This window comes from Chenopodium quinoa, unplaced genomic scaffold (genome assembly GCF_001683475.1).
Source record: "Chenopodium quinoa cultivar QQ74 unplaced genomic scaffold, ASM168347v1, whole genome shotgun sequence".
NCBI classification, from domain to species: domain Eukaryota; kingdom Viridiplantae; phylum Streptophyta; class Magnoliopsida; order Caryophyllales; family Amaranthaceae; genus Chenopodium; species Chenopodium quinoa.
In genome coordinates, this window is record NW_018742810.1 from 906,330 (window position 1) to 930,689 (window position 24,360).

Genomic DNA, 24,360 nt, shown 5'->3' on the forward strand with positions numbered 1-24,360 from the left:
GAGTGTTGGAGGTTCCGATCAAGTATGAAAGACTCCCCGTATTTTGCTATATTTGTGGTATGCTAGGTCACGGTGAGAAGGATTGTGAAGAGAGTGTGTTGCACTGAAAATTCAGCGAGAAGCTTAGGGTTGCCACTCCATGGAAAGCAACAAAAAATGAAAATTATGACGATGCAGGGGACCTAAGCAAGGCTGTGAGAAAACTCTTTATCACAAAGCCACCAAATCAGAACCTTGACACTGGAAAGGGGTATGCTGTGAAGAGTGTAACCACTGCCCAGAGAGACATATTGCAAGATATTGAGGCCATGAATGATCGGGCAGATGCTCATGACAACCAGCGGTTGATAGCTGTTGATGGGATAGAGGATAATGCAACTGAGGGGACAGAGGAGAGGACCTTGGCTCGGGAGGATACTGGGATAGAGGAGAAGATTACTACTACTGCTCCTGATACCAAAGTATGTATCACAATCGCTGTGCAAGAATGATAAAGCAGAAAAAAGGGGGGGTATGAGACAGTGGAAAAGAGTTAGCAGGGATGATGGTGGTGAGAATAAGAAGGAAGGCACACGAGTAGAAATGGGAAAACGAATAAGGGAAGATGCAGGGGAAATGGAGGAAGACAGTCACGTTGGGAAAAAGATCATTTACACAAAATACTTGAATGGTGTGGGGCCAATGGCGGAGGTTGGAATTGACCAACCCCGCCTCACCCAATGAGTATCCTTGCATGGAACTGTCGGGGAATGGGCAACCCCCGAGCAGTTCGGAGACTCCAAAAATGGAGTCAAAAATTCAGCCCAGATATTCTCTTCATAGCTGAGACTATGGTTGAGAATACCATTGTAGAAAACATCAAGGGGGTATTGGGATTCCACGGTGATTTTGGGGTCTCAAGCAATGGTCGTTCAGGGGGTTATTGGAGGGAAAAGGTGGATTTTAGGCTAACATCCTTCTCTCAACATCACATATGTGGTGATATCTGGAGCGAAGGAATTTTGAAGTGGAGGTTCGCTGGAATTTATGGTTGGGCAAGAACGAAAGAAAAAGCTCATACCTGGAGACTTATTCGCCAGTTATGCGAGGAAGAAATTCCAATCTTGCTGGGAGGGGACTTTAATGAACTGTTAGCTTATGACGAGAGGGAAGGTGGAGCTCTTGGGGAGAGGAAGGAGATGGAGAATTTTAGGGGGTAGTTTCTGATTGTGAACTGCGAGACTTGGGATATAGAGGTGCTTGGTACACTTGGGAACGGGGTAGAAATCCGGAAACAAGGGTTCGTGAAAGATTGGATAGGTTTCTTGGCTCGGTTTCTTGGTGTGAGATGTTTAAAGAAGCTTGTGTAGACCACATTATACGCATCAAATCTGACCATGCCCCTATTCTACTCCACTACAATGATTTCACAACAAAAAAGAAGAAGAAAAAGAAAAAAGGTTTCAAATTTGAGACCTTTTGGCTCACAGACGAGGCTTGTGAAGAAATTGTCAAAGATGCGTGGGAGGGGAATGAAAATTCGGACATAATGGGCAAGGTGACTGTGGTGGGAAGAAGGTTGCAAATGTGGAGTGATGAACATTACAACAAGCTGGGTAAGCAGATAGCAGATACCGAGTATGCTCTTCAAAAGGCACAAGAAAGGCCGAGCAATGAAGAGAGTTGTAAAACTTGCATTGAGCTTGAGCAGAAGTTAGAAGAGTTAGAAGGAAAATATGAGTCATATTGGCACATAAGATCGAGAGTTGCGGAGGTAAGGGAAGGGGACAAAAACACGAGATATTTCCACCACAAAGCCTCTCAACGTCAAAGAAAGAATACTATAAGTGGTCTTTGGGACGGGAATGGTATCTGGAGAGAAGATGAGGAGGAGATAGCCACCATCGTCAGCGACTACTTTGAAGATATTTTTACATCTTCGAAGCCAACAAATGCTGCCTTTGACCACGTGCTCACCAAAGTACGAGCTGTAATTTCACAGGCCATGAATGACAGACTCACGAGACCATATACGAAGGAAGATGTTCAGTTGGCTCTTAAGCAAATGCACCCTAGCAAAGCCCCGGGTCCGGACGGTATGCATGCTATTTTTATCAACGTTTTTGGCATATAGTTGGTGATGACGTTGCAAATTTTGTTGTTGGTATTCTAAATGGGAATTCTTTGCCGGAAAGAGTCAATAAAACCAACATAGCCCTAATCCCGAAAATTAAAGAACCCAAATTTGCAGTGGATTTCCGCCCTATTAGCCTCTGTAATGTACTGTATAAACTTGTCTTAAAATGTCTAGTGATTAGGTTGAAAGATGTGTTAAAAGAGATTATTTCTGAAAATCAGAGTGCCTTTGTTCCGAGTCGTTTGATTACTGATAATGCTCTTATTGCTTTAGAATGTTTCCATTCTATGAAGAAGAGAAGTAAGGGGCGAAAGGGCCATATCGCTATGAAGCTAGACATGAGCAAGGCTTATGATCGGGTTGAATGGGGTTTTTTACGGCAACTATTGTTAAAAATGGGTTTTGATGGGAGATGGGTCAACTTGGTAATGCGGCTCGTAACATCGGTAAAATATTCCTTTGTAATTAATGGGGAGGTGTGTGGAGTGGTGTCCCCTACTAGAGGTTTACGGCAAGGTCACCCTCTTTCTCCTTACTTATTCATTATTGTGGCTGACACTTTTTCTCATATGATTCAGAGTAAGGCAGAAAAAGGGGATATTCATGGTGTGAAGGCTAGCAGAAAGGGTCCGGAAATTTCTCATCTTCTCTTTGCAGATGACAGTTTACTCTTTACTAGAGCTACCCGACAGGAATGCTCAAACATTGTTGATATTCTCAACCAGTACGAAGCAGCATCAGGGCAAAAAATTAACTACGAAAAGTCGGAAGTATCTTTTAGCAGAGGGGTGAAAACTGAGCAAAAAACAGAGATTTTGGGGATTCTGAATATGAAACAGGTAGATTGCCATGATAAATACCTAGGCATTCCGAATATCCTGGGGAGATCGAAAAGAGGAATTTTTAAAGCGGTTCTTGATAGGGTGTGGAAAAAATTGCAGGGTTGGAAGGAAAAGATGCTATCCCAAGCTGGGAAAGAAATTCTTTTGAAGTCCTTAATCCAAGCGATTCCTACCTACCTTATGGGTGTGTACAAATTTCCCATAGAGGTGGTGAGAAAGATTCATTCAGCTATGGCTAACTTTTGGTGGGGCCAAAGTGAGGATCGAAAGCGCATACATTGGAAGAGTTGGGACTCAATGTGTACTCTTAAATGTTTAGGAGGCATGGGGTTCCGAGATTTAGAAGTTTTCAATGTGGCCCTTCTAGGTAGACAAGCATGGAGAGTGTTGACAAACACCACCTCACTTCTTAGCCGAGTGTTGAAGGCTAAATACTATAACAATTCGGACTTCCTTGGCGCTTAAATTATCTGGGACATGGTGGTAGCTTCTCATGGAGAAGTATATGGGGTTCGAAAGCCTTGGTGAAAGAAGGTATGCTTTGGCGAGTTGGGAATGGAAGCAGTATTAATATATGGGTGGACCCATGGCTCTGTGATGATAGTAGCAGGTTTGCTACTAGTGATCCTTCGTTGGAAGTAACCAAGGTCAGCGATCTCATAACTTTTTAGCATATGGTATGGGATTACGACTTGATACAAAAACATTTCAATGAAAGAGATGTTAAAAGCATCTTAGCAATCCCACTAAGTTCAAGAATTCCCACCGATGAATTAACATGGGCATTTTCGAAGAATGGCATGTACACTGTCAAAACAGCCTACATGCTCGGTAAAGGGTGTAATCTAGATGATTTTCACCAGGCTTGGGTTGAGATATGGAAGGCAAACGTATTCCCGAAGGCTCGAAATTTTCTGTTGAGACTATGCACAAACACAATCCCGGTCCGTGGACTCTTGAAGCATCGACATTTGGTTGAGGAAGATTGGTGCCCTTGGTGTGCTCGTGAGGCTGAAACTTGGAAGCATGCTTTCTTTAAATGTGAGCGAATTAGTGAACTGTGGGCTAATTTGGGCTGTGCTTAAATGGTGAAAGATGTGGACTCACTAGAAGTTTGCGAGATTATCGAAAGCTGGAAAAACCTGGAGAAGAATGTCATGCACCGTGGCATATACTTATTGTGGGGTATTTGGCAAGATAGAAACAGGAAGGTTTTTCAAGGGAAGGATACACCTACTGACGTGCTTGCAGCTCGTGTGTTGAGATGGGAAGGGGAAAGCTCGGAGATGATTAATGTTGCTAGCAGAGCTGCCACAGCTAATACCTGTCGAAGCCCGAATAGATGGGTTCCCCCCCGAAGGGACCATTAAAATCAATCGGATGCCTCAATTTCGAATGATGGCTGGGTGGGATCAGGTGTGGTTGCCAGAGATAATGTAGGGATTGTTTTGTTTGCGGCCACGAAGAGGATCAAAGCTTGGTGGACTATTGAAGTTGCTTAGGCGAAAGCTGTTGCTTGGGCTCTGAGTCTAGGCGCGAAGTATGGGTACAACAATGATATCCTCGAAACGGATTGCCAAACTGTGTTCACAAGGCTCTCGAAGGAGGCAAGCTACAGTACTGAAATGGATTTGGTCTTAGGCGATGCCATGGCTTTGAGCTCTTCGTATGGTACACTCCAATGGAGCCACGTGAAGAGGGATGGAAATGTAGTGGCACACACCCTTGCTAATTTTATTCCTTTTGATCTTGAGCAAATTTGGGAAAATCATGTTCCCCCAAATATAGCCCTGTATGTACTCATGGATGCTTTGGCTAATTAATAAATTCCGTTACTCCCCGTCAAAAAAAAAAAAAAATTATTGCAGTTGTCGCCGCTGCTTTGTTATTGTTGTATCACTGCCTAAAAAGGAGTACACTTTTTGTTTTTCAATACTTTTTATGTGTTTATTCTAGCAAGCTGTTTGGGGACCATTACCGATAACATTCAATTCATGCACTAGTGATCATGTGCCTTATAATAAAAATGATCAACAAAATTTCAAGGGTGCTGCTATTGTTTTTGAGTTATGATTCTCATTCACTTACAAAAAGATATGATTATGCTAATTGAGATTTTTTTTTTTATGTTGCTCCATATCATATTTCATTAATTTTACGAAATATTACAAATTACATGAATATATTATCAATCCGTTAAAAGATGAAAAAAATATATAAAATATTACGAAATATTTTTATGAAATTGGATAAAATTAAAATATGAAATGCGATCAAATTGACAGTGGGATTTCAAAAAAATAAATAAATAAATAAATTTGCATGCGATGAAACTTCTTACAAAATTTATAGTTGAGAGAAAATTGGGCGAGTGTTGTAAAGAACAGTTAACAACTGAATTGATGCGTCGTTTGCAGTGTATAAAGGTGAAAAGACTAGAGTGTAGTAAATTGAAATGAAGCGATGTTGTGAAGTATTCAGGGTACTTTATAGGTATCGCGCGTAATACATCCCTTTTTATTTTTCTTTTTTAGAACTCATTTTAAATTTAACTAGTAGTTGCGTATACCTTAAATATGAAATTTTTAGGGGGCCAGAAATAGCCAAATTTTTTTAAGAAAATTGGTTGTATTTGACCATCTCTATTTAATTAGCACATGTTTTTATTTTCGATTAAATTATATTGTTTGAATGCAGTGCGTTCTCTTTTGGTAGGTTTTGTAGGGTATAAATATGAGTTTAATTTTGGTTTGTTGATGAAAAATCATATGGTGTGGCAAGAGCTTTTAGTTCTTCAAATACAAGCAGATGGAAATTATCCCTCAAAGTACAACAAATTGTTAGATTGTCTCTCCGAAAAAGTCTATACATTTTAACAATATACATGATAGAGATTTCACATTGCACTGATAAAGATCTATTCAACCATGGTAGATTCACAAATTTGATGAACGAATCCATCATTTAATTTAAATTGCTACTCTGTATGTATTTGTTTAACTTCATATTCCATTTGTATTCGTATACCGAACTGTTAATGAATTGAATTTACTTGTGAAAAAATATCTTTTTAATTTGCTTAAAAATCAGGGGAAAAGTCTAAATTGTCCCCAAATGTTAAAAAAAGAATCAGCGAACCCACCGGCCACCTCTTCTCTTTCTTTCTCCTCAACTTCGACACCATTCCCAACTTCTCGATCGATCAACCTAGGGTTTTAACTTTGATCAAATCCCAATTTCTAGCTTCAAATTCCAATCAAATGAACTAGGGTTTCTAAAATTGACACAAAAATGGTGGCAAATCAGCAAGAACAAATCAGCAATTACTTCCTTGAGCAAGCGAAACTGAGCGCATCTTCAAGCGAAGAACTCGACAATGAAAACGAATCAATTCCGATGGAATTGAACACCATTAACAGTTCCGGCGGATTCTTGGTGGTTTCGACTGATAAACTATCGGTTGAATATACAGGTGTTAATTTGCACGGCCACGATGTCGGTGTTATTCAAGCGAATCACCCTGCTCCGGTGAAACGACTCATGTATTACTTCGAAATGAAGGTGATTAACGCTGGTGCTAAAGGTCAGATTGCTATTGGTTTCACTACTGATAGCTTCAAGATGCGCCGACAACCTGGGTTTGTTTCTTGGATTCTTTTTCTTTGTTTTCAATTGCAGTGGAGTTTTTATGAATTAGTGTTTGATAATTGAAGAATTAGTCGGAAATGTTATCGGTGTTTAGGATCATTGTTGGCATTTGTTAATCGTATTGTTAGTCGGAAATGTTATCGAAAATGATAATTGCATTGGAGTTCTTAAGAATTGGTATTTGATCGTTGTTGTTTATTGTTTGTTGTTATATTAGCCGTATACATAGAGAATATGTTCAACTCGAATGTGCACTTTTTAGTGTATGATGTATTGTCTCTTGATATCTGATACAGGTGGTGGTAATTATTGTGGTTGTATGATTTGGGGTAGTATCGTAAGTAATTGTTGTGTTTGAAATGTACAAACTTTGGAGGAATCTATCATGATCATTCTTTGCTCGTTATTATTCTATTTTTGATTGCGGTAGACGGGTTTTTGGCATAATAATGGAACTAATTTTAGGATTGGGAACTGAAATTGATTTGCATATGTATTAATGACGTGCAGTTGCGTTAAGCGTGATTGGCTATGGACTCAATGGTCCATTTATCGTGTATGATGTATCATACCTCGATATGTGAGATGGTCATGGTGGTATTTTGGATGAGTGTGGTGTTTTTAAAGTGTGAAGTTTGGGAGAAACATATCATGATATATAGAGTTTTGCTTACTTGCTGGGAATCTATTGTAGCCTTTGTAGGGGTGTGGAAGACCGGTTTTTGGTACATTAGGGAAGTTATTTGTAGGGTTGGGAAGTAAATTGATTAGCCTATGTTTATAGTGATGTGCAATTTATTACTATAAAGTAGAATTTGTTTGTTAAATGTGATGGAGACGAGCCAGTGGTACTGTATTAGGATCTTCTCAACTTGTTAGTGGTACTGTAATTAGGATCTCCTTAACCTGTTAGTGCTACTGTAATCAGGATCTTCTTGTTTTGTTTTGTTTTGTTTTGTTTTGTTGTGGGAAACTGTCAATTATTAACATTATGTTTGGATAAGAAGGTTTGGAGAGAAAGGAACGGAAGGGAAGGGAATGTGATGGATACATTTTCCCTTTTTTCAATAGGACTCATAGGAGAGATTTGGAAGAAAAGTGGAAGGTCACTTTTACCCTCCCCTCCCTCACTTTTCCCTCTTTTTTCCCTTCCTTTCCCGTCTTTTCAATATTGCTATCCAAACTCAGTGCAAGAGACTTCAACAAGCTTTCATTGTTTCTTCTCTAAAGAGAAACTTGTTACTTGTGTAATGTGTGGATTTCTTTTGGATCCTCTGATGTTTTTATAGCATTTCCTGAATTTTTAAATTTTATTTTCATCGTACACTAATCAGATTCGTATGATTTGATAATTTTTTGTCTTGCTATTCCATCAATTTCTCAAAATGAAGAATTTTGTATTCTTTTACCAAAAAATTCTTCATTGTGTACGAAAGTGATCAAATTTGTTTTTGCTGATGAGGATTCTTAGAATATACGAACTATAAGTTTTACATACTTTGAAATATTTTAGCTCTGATAATTGGTCAACATTAAGGATTTACATGCTTCTAGCTAGTAGCATTTTGTAGCTCAACTTTTTTTTGAAGCCACATGTGTAGCTGAACCTTATTTCGAAACTAATTCAAAACAGTGTGAGCTTCCTTAGTGCTCACTTGCACATCTATGTATGCTCATTATCTTTTGAAACATACCTTCACAAGACCACTTACTTCACTTCAAAACCTCACTGAATGAACATGATGTTTGCTTGATGTTTTTTTTTTTTTTTTTTTTTTTGAAAGAGATAGTGAAATAATGGTAAATGTGAAGTTACTTGCATTTGGATTTTGTTTTTGTTTTTGTTTTTGCTTACTGAGTTTGATAGCTTTGACTGCAAGGCTTTACTTTGTATCCCCCAACCCCCCCCCCCCACTCTCTCTCCTTTATCCCCTACTTGGTCATTAAAGAGTTGGTTTAGCAGTATCTTATCTATTGTTTTCCTCACTTTTATTGACAGGTGGGAAGCAAACAGCTATGGTTATCATGGAGATGATGGATTGCTGTATCGTGGTCATGGAAAAGGAGAGACGTTTGGCCCTAGCTTCACTACTGGTGATACAGTTGGTGGAGGGATCAATTATGCTTCTCAAGAAGTCTTTTTTACGTAAGACTGCTACTACTTTGTACAGCATTAGAATGAAAGTAGAAGTTCCATCTCAATGAAGTTTGCAAGTAGTTTTATTAATTGGAGTTGTAAGCAATTGTTTTCTGCCTGTTTGTAAATGTATTTTTTGGTTTTAGTTCCTTGTCATTGGTTTCAGCTTTTTTTAAGTACCTGGTGCTAACGGATATTTACTATGTTGAATTTCCAGCAAAAATGGGATCGTTGTGGGAACAGTGTACAAAGATGTGAAGAGTCAACTGTTTCCTACGGTAGCTGTTCACAGCCAACGTGAAGAGTATGTTTGCATCTCAACCATTCACCTTCATTTATGAGCTTGGAATTAAATGATATAAGAATAGTAGATCTAGTTATAATTCGATTTTTACTTTATTTAAATATTTGTTTTTTATGTGTGGGTGTTGTGGGGGGGGGGGTGTTGGAAATGGGGCTTGGGACCTCTATCCTGGTGATTTAAAAATTTGCTCCTCAATACAGAAACACAAAAAATTGTTACTTTAAGTCCAGAAATGGCCATTGACTTCAGTGTCTGGTGACCTGAAATTTTGCTCTACCATAATATGCTGAAGTTGGAGTTTTGTTTGTCTGTTGTGATTGATCATATGCTGATATAGTGACAGTGGACTTATAGCTCTCTTCTACCATCGCTTTTTTGCTAGTACAAAGCAGATATTCAATGCCTGACCTCTGTTGCCAAAGCATAGATATTCAATGCATGTGATCGTTTTCTATTCCTTTTGTCATGTCCTGTCCTGCCTTTCTATTTTTAATTTTTTTTTTTAAATTCCATGCAACCATGCCTGTTCTGTTCTCTTAGGACCAGCAAGTTAGCAGTTCATGCAAATTCTAAACTAGTGTATGACTGTATATATATATGGATATTATGTTACTTCTATATATTATGATATAACTATTTTTTGTGGGGGGTGGTTTAGGGCGGAGTTAGAAAACTGAACTGTGGAAATTTTGAGTTCTGATAATGGAGTGCATGACAATATTAATTTTTTCAAACTGTGCAGGGTTACTGTGAACTTTGGGAAAGAACCTTTTCTCTTTGATATCAAGGCAAGTCTTCTCTGACGTTATTTTTTATACTCCGTAATGTTTCTCTTACTGGATTCAGTTATTGTGCACATGCTTATTAGTTTCCCTTTAAATTTTAAATCTAAAGAATGTCTAGACTGTGCCAGAGATGGCTACTCAGTAATTTAGCTTTCTCACTTGACCTTTTCCAAAAACCTTTATTTTGTTACTTGAAATAGATTGATTACTTTTTTTTATCCTTATTTTTGTAATATAATATTATAGATTACTATTTTTGTAATATAATATAATATAAAATAGATTGATGCTTTGGACTTCTTGTTAGTGTTTGTACATATGATGCTCCCCATATGAACACATAAAAATCTTCATCTGTATGTCTGTTCTTTGTAGCCTTTCTGTACATTATAATTTTTTACTCATTTGTATTCCATTCATTAGGCTTATGAAGCACAGGAAAGGTTGAAGCAGCAAAGCATGATCGAAAAGATATCTCTGCCGCAGAATGTTAGTTATGGGTAAGTTATTGATTTTATTCAAGGAACTGTCATAAACAGAATCTTTGTTAAGCATGTTGTGTTTGGCTTTGACTAGCTATAGCCTTTTTAAAATAGAAAATACATAAATTCTGTAAGTGCTTGTATGATGTATGGCTTACTGCTTATCTGATGACTGTCTTTTGTGTCATATTGTATGGCTTCTGCAAAGCTTTAGTGAGATAGATCAGTCCCGCCTTCAGACCTGTCTTGTAGATTGTCTTGCTATAGATTTGACAGTTATCAACTTAAATTTTCTGCTTCTATGATTATATTTCCCATGGCATTAAAAGAATATGATGCCTTGTGTATCATGACGTATGTGTTCAATGTTAGATCTTTGTCTAATGTGTGGTTATGGAATACCAGAATTGTTCGCTCGTACTTGCTACACTATGGCTATGAAGACACACTTAATGTGTTTGACATGGCCACTAGTAATTCAGTTCCACCCATCAGTTTATCTCAACAAAATGGATTTATTGAGCAAGACGACATGTATGCACTCAGCCAGAGGAAGACTCTTCGCCAGGTATCATTTCAACAAATCTGTCTATTTTGATCAGCCAATTCTGAGCACATTCTAAATTATTTGTTCAGCTCGACCTTTTGTATCTCTAGACATAATGCCTATCTAGTGTTTGGTTCTAAAATGTGACTCCTGGTTTTACTGTGCTCTATAGATTAGATAGTATACTTGCAACACCTCAAATTTAGAATGTTTTGGCTTTGACAGAATCCACATTTATACAAATCTATTACGGAGTACTATATATATTCAAAAACAAAAATACTGTACATTTCATCTGTTCTTGCTTAATCTGTTGAAAAAGTGGGATTTCTTTACCAGAAGAATCACCTTGTTTGGTTGTTTTATTAGTTGTCATTTTTTTTAGAGTCCAATTTGTTGTCAGAGACTCTTTAAGTCTTGGTATTGATATGTTCATCTCGGTTATGAAGTTGATCAGAACGGGAAAGATTGATGCTGCATTTGGTAAACTTCGTGACTGGTATCCTCAGACTATCCTGGTGAGTTGTCTGAGTTTCATAGTTTAGCATTTGAATCCTGTTATGGTTTAATTCCTTATTGTACTCTTGTAAGTTTACTCTTCTCTACTCTACTCCCCTCCCAGAAAGTAATATATTATGCATCTCCTTGTTTTCTTTCCGCTCTTCAATATCCTTAAGAGGAAAGACGTGTATCTTCCTCCCTCTGTTTTAATTAACAATTGTACTTCACTTTTCGTTATAACCAAGGAAATGTATAGTAAGAGAGGAATGCGTAAAGTTGAATGGAAAACAATCACGAAAACAAAATAAGTTGCGGACCCAAAAGTGTAATGATATGTATAATTAGGGTAAGGAAATGAATAAAATATGTGTGGGTCACATGTCATAAATTGGGAAACAGCCAAATTAGGAAAGTGTAACCATGATTTCGAAACAGATGTAGTACATGTTTGGCTGTTTGCAAATCCTTTGCATGCACAGAACTTCCTGTTGCTCTGTTTGAATACATATCAGATTCTAATTGGTTTCTGGTTAATATTTTCCTATTGCAGGATGACAACTCTCCCATTTGTTTTCTGCTTCATTCTCAAAAGTTCATAGAATTGGTGCGGGTATGTCTTCTCTTCTGTTTATTAATCATTATGCTCGTAGCTGTTTGCATAAAATCATCTTGCAATATTAAACTCCCTCCTCCGGCGGCCTGTTCTGAATAGTTAAAAATACCTTCTGCCAATGCATTCTTATGTGATGTCCAACTTTGCAATGTAGGCTGGGAAGCTGGAAGATGCTGTCAAATACGGAAGGGTGGAGCTGGCCAAATTTTTTGGTCAAGAAGAATATAAGGAACTTGTTCGGGTAACTCTCTGTTTTGAAATTTGATACTTATTTATTCATGTGGTATTAATCTTTGATATGCTTAGCCTTTTAAAATACGGAATATGATGGAGTCATGTAGTAATTGCATGCTTATTACTTTCCTGCACTATTAAATTTCCACTTACCTACCTCCTGAGAGGCTGAGAATTCATGGGTCATTTTGGACAAATCTGTTGTATGTGTACTTCTGTCTTCTTTTAAGTTTTAAGACTCAGAAGAGTCTTTCTTCAGCTATTATGCTTCTGCTGTTTTGATCTCTGAATTGTCTGAGATTCTTAGATTTTCAATTTTCTTTAGGAATGTGTTGCCCTGTTGGCCTATGAAGAACCCTTGAATTCCCCGGTTGGACATCTTCTCAAAGAATCACAACGAGAAGCTGTTGCTGACGCAGTGAATGCCATGATCTTGTCAACTAATCCTGGCCTGAAAGATTCGTTGAGTTGCTTGCATTCGCAGCTTGAAAAGTTGCTAAGGCAGCTATCTGCTTGCTGCTTGGAAAGACGATCTTTAAACGGAGATCAAGGTGAAGCTTTCCATCTGCATCGGGTGTTAACCAGCAGTAAAATGGAGAAGCATTAGATTTAGGAATAAATGATCGTTGTTTATAGTCTCAAAATCCCGATGCTGATTTAAGTGGGAATTTGGAATTTGCATTTGGGAGAGCAGTGGACTTGTGATAGTCTTAGCCTTGGCTAGGGAAACAATCCTACACTTGTTCCACTTCACTGCTACTTTGTAAAGTTGTTACCATAATATTGATCTGATTTTTTTCATTGGTTATCGATATACATCTTGTTGAATTTTACAATCAAATGTAGAAGGCAAATGTGCAATGAAGAAATAATCTTTTTCTTTTGATAATACAACTCCTTGGAGTTTTTATGTATCAGAGTGATTTCTGTAAATTATCTAAATTTCATCTTTAAGAAAAGTACTAACTTAAGGGAAAAGGTATGATAAATGAATATTAATCACATCATTCACATGTGTATCTAACAATTACTACCTCATTGCTTTTATTTATCATTGACATTAATGTGAATAAGATCTAAACCAACTATCTAATAGACATCCACTTTATTCAATAAGATTATAGACTGAAGTGTATTTAAAGATTCACGTATGTATTTTTGCTTGTAAAGAGTTATACGGAGCAATGTTGTAAACAAAGTTTTATTTTTACAACTTTGATATTATCCTCACATTTTTACGGTTTTACCAATAAAGTTAGTTAACAATCGTCATTGAAGATAAAGACAATAGGCAATGGCTATTCTGTAGCTTAATTATACACCTCAAATCTATCTAAAACTTAGAATGCACTCAACAAAATATGAGGGAAATCTATAAAACGAAAATGGTGGATCACATTAACAGCTTTTTGCTTTCATTGCGGGGAAAGCGCCCCTTTCTTGCTTTCTCATTAACCTAAATTCTTCAGATATTTTTTGTTCTTTTTGTTTTTCCTTGGCTTTTCATTTTCCTATAATTCTTCTTATAACAATGGCAATATAGGGAGGTCACGGCGATGTGCAAGAAGAGATCATCTGCCGCCAGAAGCACCGTGACATTCCCGTCATTCTGCTCTCTGGTATAACTATGTCAAACAATGTGATTTCTCCATTCCTTAAAGTTCTTCTCATTTGCATTTTACGAGGTCTTTAATTATGTTTAATTTTTTAGGCATGTACTGTACTTGTATTATTTAATGGTTAGATTTCAATATCTCAAACTTAACTACAAAGAGACATCTTCCTCTTTTGTGATCTGACATCTTGTACAATCTCGAATTCTTTCAAATATATTAAAATTAAACATGCATGATTAATGTAATAGGCAATGTAAAATCATAACAATGTTAGTTGATGCAACAGATGAACAGAAGATGATGTCTAAAGGCCAAGAATGTAAGCGAACCCAAATACAATGGGAAATTTTTCATTAAGAAAGTTATCAGAATTTTGGAAATTATTAGCGAAGATAGAAGTATTAGATTTGCTGCAGATTTCTGAATATGGAAAGATTTCTATTGAATTAGGACTTTAGTTTGCAACAGCCAACTGGCATTCCGGGTAGTTTCCCTTTTAATTAAATTGCCGTATTTGGTTGTGTTCTGATTTTTGTGTTCATGACATCGCCATTCTAGATACATACTGTTGTAGTGATAAAACAATACTCTTTGTCTAAATGCGCCTTGCATGTTATGGACTTGACTTATGAAACAGATTCAACGCGACATTTGAGTGACAAAATATGGAAAGGAAAAGGAGTTTTCATCTGCTAAAACTTTTTTTTGATGCCAGACTTGTTTCTTTATTGCAGTTTCTAACCAAGATATGTCTACAGTGAAGACACGTACGTAGGGTGCTCTCAAGGTAGGCAAGCATCCATAGTTGATAGTTCCTTACACCTATATCAATCTTTTAAGAATCTTCAGAATTCAAATTCCTCTGAGAACCTGTAAAAGGTGATATCATTATTCAAAATTTTCATTTTAGATGTATATGTTTGAATGTACTTTTTAATTTAGTGAAATTTGGATTTGGTTGTTTGGATTTATAAACTACATGATCCCTTCTCAGGAAAAACAAAAAAATGCTTGCTGAATGTATGGCAAACACCCCAGAAGGGTTCTCAGACATCCAAAGCGGCCCGTGCAGGGGTCCAATGTCTCTTCCTCCGAAAGGTCCTTCTCAAGCTCTATACTGTGGTCCAATATCCTCTGAAAAACAGGACAATGTGCCAAAATCTTGTTTCACAGATATTTTGTATGAGGAGCCACCACCTTGGCTTGAGGATCTCCTAAATGAGCCAGAGAGTCCGATTAATAGAACTCATCGACGTTCTGCAAGTGACTCTTCTGCATACTTTGCTGTAGATAATAGCGCGGATGAGTTATGGTTGAGGAACATTATTGGGGCACTTTCTTGTAGTAACCAAATGCCCCACAATTTCAATGGGATTCCTCAAGCTTCATTTAACACCGAGAAGTCAAATTCTGCGATTACAAGTAATAAGCAACAGCAAGATAAGTTGGGGAAATCACCCTCAACTTCTACTCCTCCATCATTACCAAATGGCCTCATAAATGCTAAGGAAGATGCTGATTGTCAAGCCTTAGGTATGTCTTGTTCACCTGAACCAGATATTATAAAATCTGTAGGGAGTAAACCAGAAATGGAAAATTCATCTGGTGGAGGAAGCGACTGCTCTCACTTGAAACCACCTGCCACGTTGAATACTGATGCAAAACGTAGACAGTAAGACTTAGTTCCTTCATCATATCAGTAACAATGATTTCTCTATTGAAGGATTGCCTAAGTATAAACATTCAATCAAGTTCTCAGGTTTGCTAAAATGATGTAGGCATAATGCTCGAAGGTCACGTGTCAGGAAGCTTCAATATATTGCAGAATTGGAGAGAAATGCCCAAGTTTTGCAGGTACTCTTTTCTTTTCCCTGCACATTACCCCTGTCTGACATAACTATTGAAGTACAGTAATGAGTACCAAAGTCTGAGTAACATAGTATTAGAATAGAGCATTGTGCAAGATCTCATAATACACCTCATACATAGTATACATCTCCTAATGCAGGCAGCAGGAGCTGAAGTATCAGCGCAGCTAGAATTCCTCGACCAGCAAAATCTTATACTTGGTATGGAGAATAGAGCATTAAAACAACGGTTAGAGAGTTTGTCGCAGGAGCATTACATAAAATCAAGTGAGTAATATGTCACTAATTTACTTCATCTGCTTGGTTCTAAAGTACGATGATTAATATTTTCTGCATCAATGGAATAACAATAATACAAAATCATGTTTCAGTGGAACAGGAAATCTTAGACAAAGAACTTGCTAGGCTTCAGTACTTGTACCAGCTCCAGCGAAATTTGAGCCATAATCAGCAACGACCACGACAGAAGCAGAATCCTGCAGTTCATCGTCGTGGCAAGAGTTATAATGACGTTGATTCTCAGCTTTCCAAGCTCAGTTTACACCCTCCAAAAACTGTTGCTCCCAGCAACGCGGCCCTTGAGTAAATGCTCTAGACCCTTATCTTTTTCTGTATGTATAGCTCTTGTGGTTCTACAAGCTTCAGTTTGTTAATTAGTTTTAGGTATAGCCCGTGTCCATTTGCCTGTGCAAATCATTGAAGATCTCCTACAAACCTAATTTACAGTAGTTCAGATTCTGAGGGAAGGAGAACATATTCGAGTTAAGTGCTATTATATATTTACTTGTGTAATTATTCTCCTAGTACATTGTATTATTTAAAAGGATGATTTATTATGTTACTATTGTATAAAGTATGTTGTGTGCTTGGCTTCATTTTTAAGCTGAGAATAATTGTCTAGTCACAATAAATTTCATTTCAACAGCTTGTAGCGAAAACTTGCATTCAAATGTGCTATTAGTTGAGGTTATCTAAAAATTCCTCATATGAGCCCCCATCCACAAACTTCTTCCTAATCTCATTAATCGGACGAGGAAATCGATCTCTTGCACATAAATTTTTGGCACCAAATGAGATGTTGCATCCTACAACCCTAGCTCGCAGAATTATATTTACATATTTGGCCTAATTATATGACCTTGGACAAAGTAACACCACAAAATTCTATTAAACAATTTGATTTAAGAGGGTCTAGAATGAATTTGACATACCCCGTATGTAAACTTTAATTTCCTAAGTGGTATAAGCGATCCTCCACATCTTCTACATTCCGTTTCACTAGAATGCTAATGGATATTTGGCCTTAAAATCAAAGGGGGAAAGGAAATTATGTTAATCACCTTACATATCAAGGAATGATTCATCATAGGATATTAAACAATCTACATAGATCACAGAACTTCCAAATGCCGAAAATAAGTAGTAAATAAGGTATAATCGAGTGTTCTAAATTTCTAATAACACTATAATTCGGTCCTTACCAACCATCTTCCTAGTTGCGGCAAAGTTCAGCAGTTACGACGTTACGTTAAACCCATCCCAGTGAGTTGATTCAAGAGTTCACTCGCATGGGTTTTCCTCTCACCATTGTGAGTGGACTCCAATATCCAATCACTTAGAGTCTCAATTGCCTTTGTTAGTGTTAGTAAACTGAAGCAGGAGCAGGCATCTATCAGAAACATTTTCTGTGAACAACAGCAGGTCCATGTTCATCGTAGTCTGCCTTGGTTACATGTTGATTCTGAGGGAAGACAACTTTGGCAAGTATTGCGCCGCCTACCCATGCTGAGTATTGGGCTAAATTCTCTGGCATGTATTCTGGAGGCTGTATTTGGATGAAGAATTCAAAACAATAAAGCAACGTTAAATGAAGGTTCCCAAATGGAGAAATAGTGTTAATAATACAAGACATACAATATAGGTCAGAGTACACAGATTCAAAATGAAAAAGGAATGAATTACCTTCACCACCGAAGGATGAATAGCTGATGTGCTCATATTAGCTTCTTTCTGGAACCTACTCTCAAAACCTGCAGTAACAAGGATAAATCGGATCAGCAGAAGCAATAACAGACCCTGGAAATTTCTATTAGCTTTCGTAGGACATCTAAAGTCCATTACAGGGGCTCCCAGATAGAAAGTTATAAGACGTGAAACACCTAGTGCCTAGTTCTAGCAGTATATGCAGATCCATATTTTTGGAAAGAATTTTAACACTACCATGATAGAGTTCTCATTTCTCAATAATCACATCAACAAACAAAAATTTGTATGAGTGGTTTTTAAAAGACCTACTTCCTGTGTCCCAAAATTGTTGCTATGGATTACTTTCTTGGGCATCCCAAATTTTAATAGACAGGAAAAACAGAAAAATAGAATTAAGGAAGAAGAGGAGAATTTTGGGGGAAATTGATATGTGGTTGTATTATCAATGCAATTAAATCACCATTAAATACAATTACAACACAGATCTCCCACCTTTACTCACAAAGTACAAGATAGAACAAAGGCAAAATAAAGTTCTCAATTCACTGGTTATCTATTCTATCCTTATGCTCCTCTATTTTTAGTTGCTACATACCTTCTGTGGCAAGATTTTATACTTTTAATTGAAGGTGTAGACATCTATAGACATACTCAAATTTAAATCATACACAGCAACAAATACTAATTTCTTAACTAAAACACAATAATGAGGCCTTGCATAAAGTTGCTGCATCAGCATGCTTTTAGCAAAGCAAAAATATATATGAAGAGTTAAGGCAAGTGGTAATTACCTGTCATAGAGGATGCGGCACCACATAGTACAGTGCTCTCCAGCAACTGCCGATGATTCTCTGATGATACAGTAGATATACAACGAACAAGTTGCTCAACAATTCCATGTGCCTCTAAACCCAATAAAGAAGGCTGGAAGAGAGCTTCACCCACAGCATATCTTTCTTGTCCAATTTTGATTACCTATAAGAATATAAGATATTCAATCAATTTACACAATCAATCCCAGAAAAATGTATTTCAAATGCAAGTAGAAATTCATTCCGATCATATTCTATGATATCTAAATTTCAAGTCATATCATATCTTGAGAAAGGACGCCACACTTTTATAAAAGTTGACCAACAAAAAAGAAATGTGAAATTTGAAGAAATAGTATGAAACAATCCATTGGAAATGAGCATACTCCCTATGAAACACCAATGTAAATCTAAACCAAGTAATGCATAGCAGGGTACACCAAACAGCACAATTTTAGATGTAGCATCAAGAATTAAACAGGTTCTAGTAGTCCAAAAGGATCGCAAACAAAATGAACAGATACAAACCTGACCATCAGGCAGAATATGCTGTTCATTGGGGCATGATTGCTGGATTTTTTCATAGGCAAGTTCATCTTCAGCACAGCTTGCATATTGCTCTTTAAGTTTCTCCACATCTTGAATACGGAGATTCACCAGTGGATTAGACTTCCCAAGTTCCTCGGCAAGCAGCTTGGTTAAATCAGCACCCCCAATTTCAAATCTTCTTGAGGCAATATGATGAACCGCTCCTTCAATAACAGGAGCAATATCTGCCAATCATGCAAAACCAAAGCTTCCATCAGCTAAATCTACTGCTTACAACGATATTTACGCATGCTTACAGCCACATATGCATGAACATGTACACACACCCACGAACATATATAGATGCAAACACAAGCCATACATCCATATCAGGATATTATAAACATAAAGACACGCATACATGCATAATATTGTCAGTGAGTATTAGCAAAGAGCCAAAAGTCCAATAAATCATGAGCAACGTACTGAAGTACCCCACAATCGATGAATGATATTAAGAGTACAAAGTAAAGAGCTTTGCTACCAATAACAAAGAGCACTTGAGCGCACCTATCTTGCCATGACCAATATCAACAGTGCAACCAGAAATACGCCCAGCTGCATAGAGTGACAATACAGCTTGCTCAGCAGCATAAAATCCTGACACGTTGAATTTTTCAAACATCAGTTGGACCAGTCGTTCTCTTACAGCCTGTAATCAACAGACATTAGCAGTGGGAAGTAAGAATACATAAAAACACAGGCAATAGTTATATTGAATGAGCCCTTTTTGAGTTAAGCTACAAAAATAAGCAAAAAAATTGATTAAAAAGGTTAAGACAAGAGATTCTTCTATCAATTAGCCATGCACACTAAGGGAACTCACTGACTCAATCCCATTCCAAATCTCAACAGGTAGTCAAATTTCACCTTCTCCTCCAGCAAATTCAGAGAATTAACGCATGAAAAATAGCAGCATAGTCAAAGAATTATATGCAGTAGCAGATACATTGACTAGTACAGTTTGGTCTCAATCTTTCAAACAGTTTGAGAATATTGAGATTTCATAAATGTGGAAAAAGACACGTGGTAAGGAGGAAGAGAGTTCGAATTCCACCTATAAGAAATGTTAAGACATAATATTGTACAATTAGATTTGCAATAACCTTGGGAGTTAACAGCGGGTCAGCAAATAAAATATGGCCTTCGTTGCCAATTTCCCATCCAAGGCTTGAATACACAAGATGGTGCAATAAATCTTCCATGGCATCCCAATCACTGACAAAACCACGAACAATAGGATCAACAGTGACGTCCTCGGCCAAAGCCAAACCATTTAACGATTCCTCTTCTGGCACACATTTCATTTGTGTAGGAATGATCTGAAACACAATATAGAAATTAGAATGAATCTCACTAAGATACACAATGGTGAAACATTTGATGACACCAATGTTTAGTTAATTGAGATTACATGCTCCCGATTTCAGTAGCGTATTGTTTGCTTCTTATTCAATTACTCTAATTCTCATAATGTAAATGCCAACTAGTTTAGTTGATTAAAGTCGTGGGGTGGTACTTAAGACAATCAAATACTGTCTACATCAATGTCATAAGTGAGACCCTAATTCCCTATAATTCCATTAAAATTTATCAATCTGATAATGCAAAGAAGCTCTAAAATTAAAAGAAGTACAAAGTTTACACATTCAAAACCCTTCTTCAGAACCCAGATGGAAACCATCTTCTTCCAAATACTATAGTACCCAGCTCGAATTAACAATTAATGAGGTAAATTCCAAGAGCAAAAATGGGATTTTGGTCCTTCAAATTAAGTAAAGAACACAAATTTCAATTCAATCCCAAATCTTGATTAAAAATAGTGGGCCACTCCCAAAAAATGACATAATTTTAAGCCAATGTAAGAGGGAATTAAGATGGCCCACATTGATTAATCAGAAATTTGTCAGTATCCCATAAAAAGTTTAAATTAGTGTAATTTAGCTTCAACCCCATAAAAATTAGCGTGAATTTATAACATCAAAAGTTATAGTTTTTGGTGGGGAATAGGAAAAATCTGATTAGAAAATGGACAGTGAAAAGAAAAGGGGGAAGATGAAAAACATACGACAGGAGGAGGTTGATCGGGAATGGCGAAGCCAGCTTTGAGGAGCTTGGATCCTGCGTCAACCACCACTGCTTCCATTCTTTATCGCACACTTTCCGCTTCTCTCTCCGGCAGCCCACTGAATTGTATCACCCAGTAATATATTTATAGTCACGGACCATTTACTCAAGGGATTTGTTAAACATCGCCCACAAATTACTACATAAAGCCCACAAAATTCACTTGGTTTGCCAAAATTGCCCTTGACCTTAAAAAAAAAACACTCACACTCTCATCACTCACACTCTCATCACTCACACTCTCATTGCTCATCTTCTTTCAACCTCTCTAAAAAAAAAATTCAAAATAACGGCAATGTCGAGGCGACAAGGCAAGGAAGTGGCGGCGGCGGCGGAGGGAAGGATGTCCCAAGGAGGAAAGGTATATTTTGTTTAAAAAAAAAAAAAAAAAGGGGAAAACCGCCGTGAACGCGGTGGGGCGCCCTGGCTGGACGTCCAGCCAGCGGTGGTGGCGCCAGATGCAGACGCCGCCACCAGTTGGCTGGCGCCTGGGCTGGACGCCACCGCCACGGTTGTGGCGTTTATTCTAGGCGCCGCAGCCGTGGCTTTGGCGTCCAGCCCAGGCGCCAGCCAACTGGTGGCGGCGTCTGCATCTGGCGCCACCACTGCCGGCTGGGCGTCCAGCCAAGGCGCCCCCCCCCCCATTTTTTTTTTTATTTTTTTTTTTAATTTTTTAAAAAAATTGTTTTTAATTTTTTTTTTTTTTTGTAATATAAATTTGAATTGTTTTTATATTTTGTTGTTTATTTTATAAATTTTTTCAATTTCGTTGTATTTTTTCTACGTTTATATTTTGTTTACAATTATTTGTATGTTTTTAGTTTATTTGATTTGCGATGATGATTATTTATCGTATAAATTTTTGTATGTTTATATATTTTAAAATTTTGTGTAGGGTCGTCATGGTGGGGAAGAATATAGAGCTTCTTAGTAGAAGTTATTCAGTGGAGAGGTCGGGGCATAGACATGTCAGATCCCGTGGTATTTCGGCCTCAGTTCGTAGAGAACGGATCCACCGTCGGGATGAGGATGACGATGACGATGATGATGCTGAGGAGGGTGACCAGGAGGAGGAGCAGGAGGAGGGCGCAGATGAGGATGAGGATGTGGACGATGGCAGTGGACCGTATGATGATTACGGTCCATTCAGTCAGAGGGTTGATGACATGTATGAGACGCATATGGTGGAGGTGCGTAAGGGTAGGGGTGGTAGGTTTGTTAGTAGATCTGACACATCATCTGCGTCCACTGTATCTGGGGCAAGCAGGAAACGGTCGAGGGCATTGGCTAACTTCAGGGATTCGTACCAGTGGTTTGTCCAATATTTGACAAACTTTTCCCTGTGAGGGACCCATTGATGCATCACATAGTCCACCAGTGCCGGACACCACTGGTACGAATCCCTGAAGTTAGCCAATGCTCGCTCATACGCTTCCTCTGTGGTAGCCTGTAGGATCTTCCGCCACTTACCATTCACCAATCTCTCTGCCATTTCCAAATTCTTCTTGAAAAGGTTGTAGGCTTTCACTTTCACGCAGTTGTTGATGTGCCATGTGCACAATAAGTGGTTCGATTCGGGAAACAGCTCTGCTATGGGGGCAAAGAGACCTCCCTCACAGTCGCTGACGATGGCTGCTGGATGAACATTAGGCCCGATGTAGTTTCTCAGCTTCTCCAAAACCCAATAATAACTTGGAGCCGTCTCATCCCTGATGATTGCATGACCAATCAGAAAGTTCTGGTTCGTTGGAGCCATCCCAACCATCTCAACCAGAGGGAACTTGTACTTGTTTGTCTTGTACGTTGAGTCGATCAAAATCACAAATGGCCAAGACTTGATCATATCAGCACAATCAGGATGCACAAGGAAAAGATGAGTCACCTCCGCTGTATCTTCATCAGAATCAAACCAGAACAGGTAACCACGTGATTGTGCCTGGTGTAGCAGCTGCTGTATAGGGTTCCTTCCCTCTTACCGTTCAAACCTGAGTTGCTGTCTGACGTTGTAGATGTGTCTTCGGTTTGGATGGTCTTCTGGAAATTTCTCTAACACAGATGCTAATATTTTAGCAGGCTTCACTTGAGCATCACTCATTTCTTTCACAACTAGTTTCGCAGCAGGACTTAAGCCGCTCAGTTGTCGATGACCCTCTTCATATACTATCATCTCATGGTTGTGATACCCCCATTTAGAGTAACCTATCACTTCCCAACCGTCACGACTCCGTAGTTGTCGAACCTTTACTCTGAACTCACACCCACAACCTTTCCGCTTTGTGTCAAACCGAGTGGCTGTACGAAAATCTCTTTCTTCTCTTTTGCGATAACGGTCACATCTCAAAATGCGATCCATTCTACCATCCCGTTGAGATTTATGAGTTGCTACTACCAAGCAAAATCCAGCTGCAATTGCAACCTGTTTTGCCCAATCAATCGCCTGTTGAGCTTCTTCGAATGGACCATCATGTCCAAATATCTCACTGTAATCATTTCCGTCTCCACCATATTCCTGCATCAATTATATATTACAATAAATACATTTAACGGATAATACATTTAATTTCTATATTTCCACATAATTAACACAAAAAAAACATAATTATATATAATCAAACTTAATTTTTATAAAAACCCAATTCGAATTTTCAAACTAAATTTAAAAATATACCATTTCGAATTTTCAAATTTAATTTTAAAAAAACCTATTTCGAATTTTCAAATTTAATTTACAAAAAACCCATTTCGAATTTTTTTAAAAAATCATTTTCGATTTTTTATTTTCACAAAAAAATTTAATAAAAAACAACAACAAAATCAAAAAGGAAAAAATAAAAATTAATTATTAAAGGTGGCGTCTGCCAGGGCTGCCACAGCCACTGGACTGGCGCCTGGCAGGGCCGCCTCACCCAGTGGAGTGGCGTCTGCCCAGGACGCCAGTCTGGTGGTCTGGGCGTCTGGGCTGGACGCCACTCTGGTGGTCTGGGCGTCTAGCCTGGACGCCACTCCGGTGGTTCTGGCGTCCGGCTTGGACGTCCAGGCTACGGTTTGGGCGTCCACCCTAGGCGCCGGACCACTACGACGGTAAACCGTGAATTTTAGCGGTGACTTACCTCGTTTTCCGTCGACGACGACGTACCTCCAGCGTCCCCCGCAT

The 24,360-nt window shown here is 38.1% G+C and overlaps 4 protein-coding genes across 5 annotated transcripts; 3 read left to right on the forward strand and 1 right to left on the reverse strand.

Moving 5' to 3' along the window:
* The first annotated feature begins 1,327 nt into the window (after nucleotides 1-1,327).
* Nucleotides 1,328-3,423, forward strand: LOC110725072. Its single transcript, XM_021904544.1, has 4 exons — nucleotides 1,328-2,075; nucleotides 2,291-2,541; nucleotides 2,695-2,955; nucleotides 3,058-3,423. The coding sequence occupies exons 1-4, from the start codon at nucleotides 1,328-1,330 to the stop codon at nucleotides 3,421-3,423; spliced, it is 1,626 nt and encodes a 541-aa protein (XP_021760236.1).
* A 2,638-nt stretch (nucleotides 3,424-6,061) lies between these two features.
* LOC110725205 (ran-binding protein 10-like) lies at nucleotides 6,062-13,123 on the forward strand. 2 transcript variants are annotated; one of them, XM_021904689.1, is made up of 10 exons: nucleotides 6,062-6,596; nucleotides 8,606-8,752; nucleotides 8,961-9,047; nucleotides 9,790-9,835; nucleotides 10,256-10,332; nucleotides 10,720-10,882; nucleotides 11,311-11,379; nucleotides 11,913-11,966; nucleotides 12,130-12,216; nucleotides 12,535-13,123. In XM_021904689.1, exons 1-10 carry the CDS (start codon nucleotides 6,250-6,252, stop codon nucleotides 12,814-12,816), a joined length of 1,359 nt encoding a protein of 452 aa, XP_021760381.1. In that variant the 5' UTR covers nucleotides 6,062-6,249; the 3' UTR covers nucleotides 12,817-13,123. The 2 variants fall into 2 exon arrangements, with proteins under 2 accessions (XP_021760381.1, XP_021760380.1); XM_021904688.1 differs by having other exon boundaries at nucleotides 6,063-6,596; nucleotides 11,913-11,972.
* A 1,561-nt stretch (nucleotides 13,124-14,684) lies between these two features.
* LOC110725208 (basic leucine zipper 34-like) lies at nucleotides 14,685-16,926 on the forward strand. Its single transcript, XM_021904691.1, has 4 exons — nucleotides 14,685-15,497; nucleotides 15,604-15,679; nucleotides 15,834-15,960; nucleotides 16,065-16,926. The coding sequence occupies exons 1-4, from the start codon at nucleotides 14,833-14,835 to the stop codon at nucleotides 16,277-16,279; spliced, it is 1,083 nt and encodes a 360-aa protein (XP_021760383.1). The 5' UTR covers nucleotides 14,685-14,832; the 3' UTR covers nucleotides 16,280-16,926.
* An 85-nt stretch (nucleotides 16,927-17,011) lies between these two features.
* LOC110725207 (actin-related protein 7-like) lies at nucleotides 17,012-21,328 on the reverse strand. The gene is made up of 7 exons (XM_021904690.1): nucleotides 21,148-21,328; nucleotides 20,186-20,401; nucleotides 19,590-19,731; nucleotides 19,020-19,264; nucleotides 18,471-18,654; nucleotides 17,656-17,723; nucleotides 17,012-17,518 (listed from the first exon to the last, which is right to left on the reverse strand). Exons 1-7 carry the CDS (start codon nucleotides 21,223-21,225, stop codon nucleotides 17,366-17,368), a joined length of 1,086 nt encoding a protein of 361 aa, XP_021760382.1. The 5' UTR covers nucleotides 21,226-21,328; the 3' UTR covers nucleotides 17,012-17,365.
* Between the last annotated feature and the right edge of the window lie 3,032 nt (nucleotides 21,329-24,360).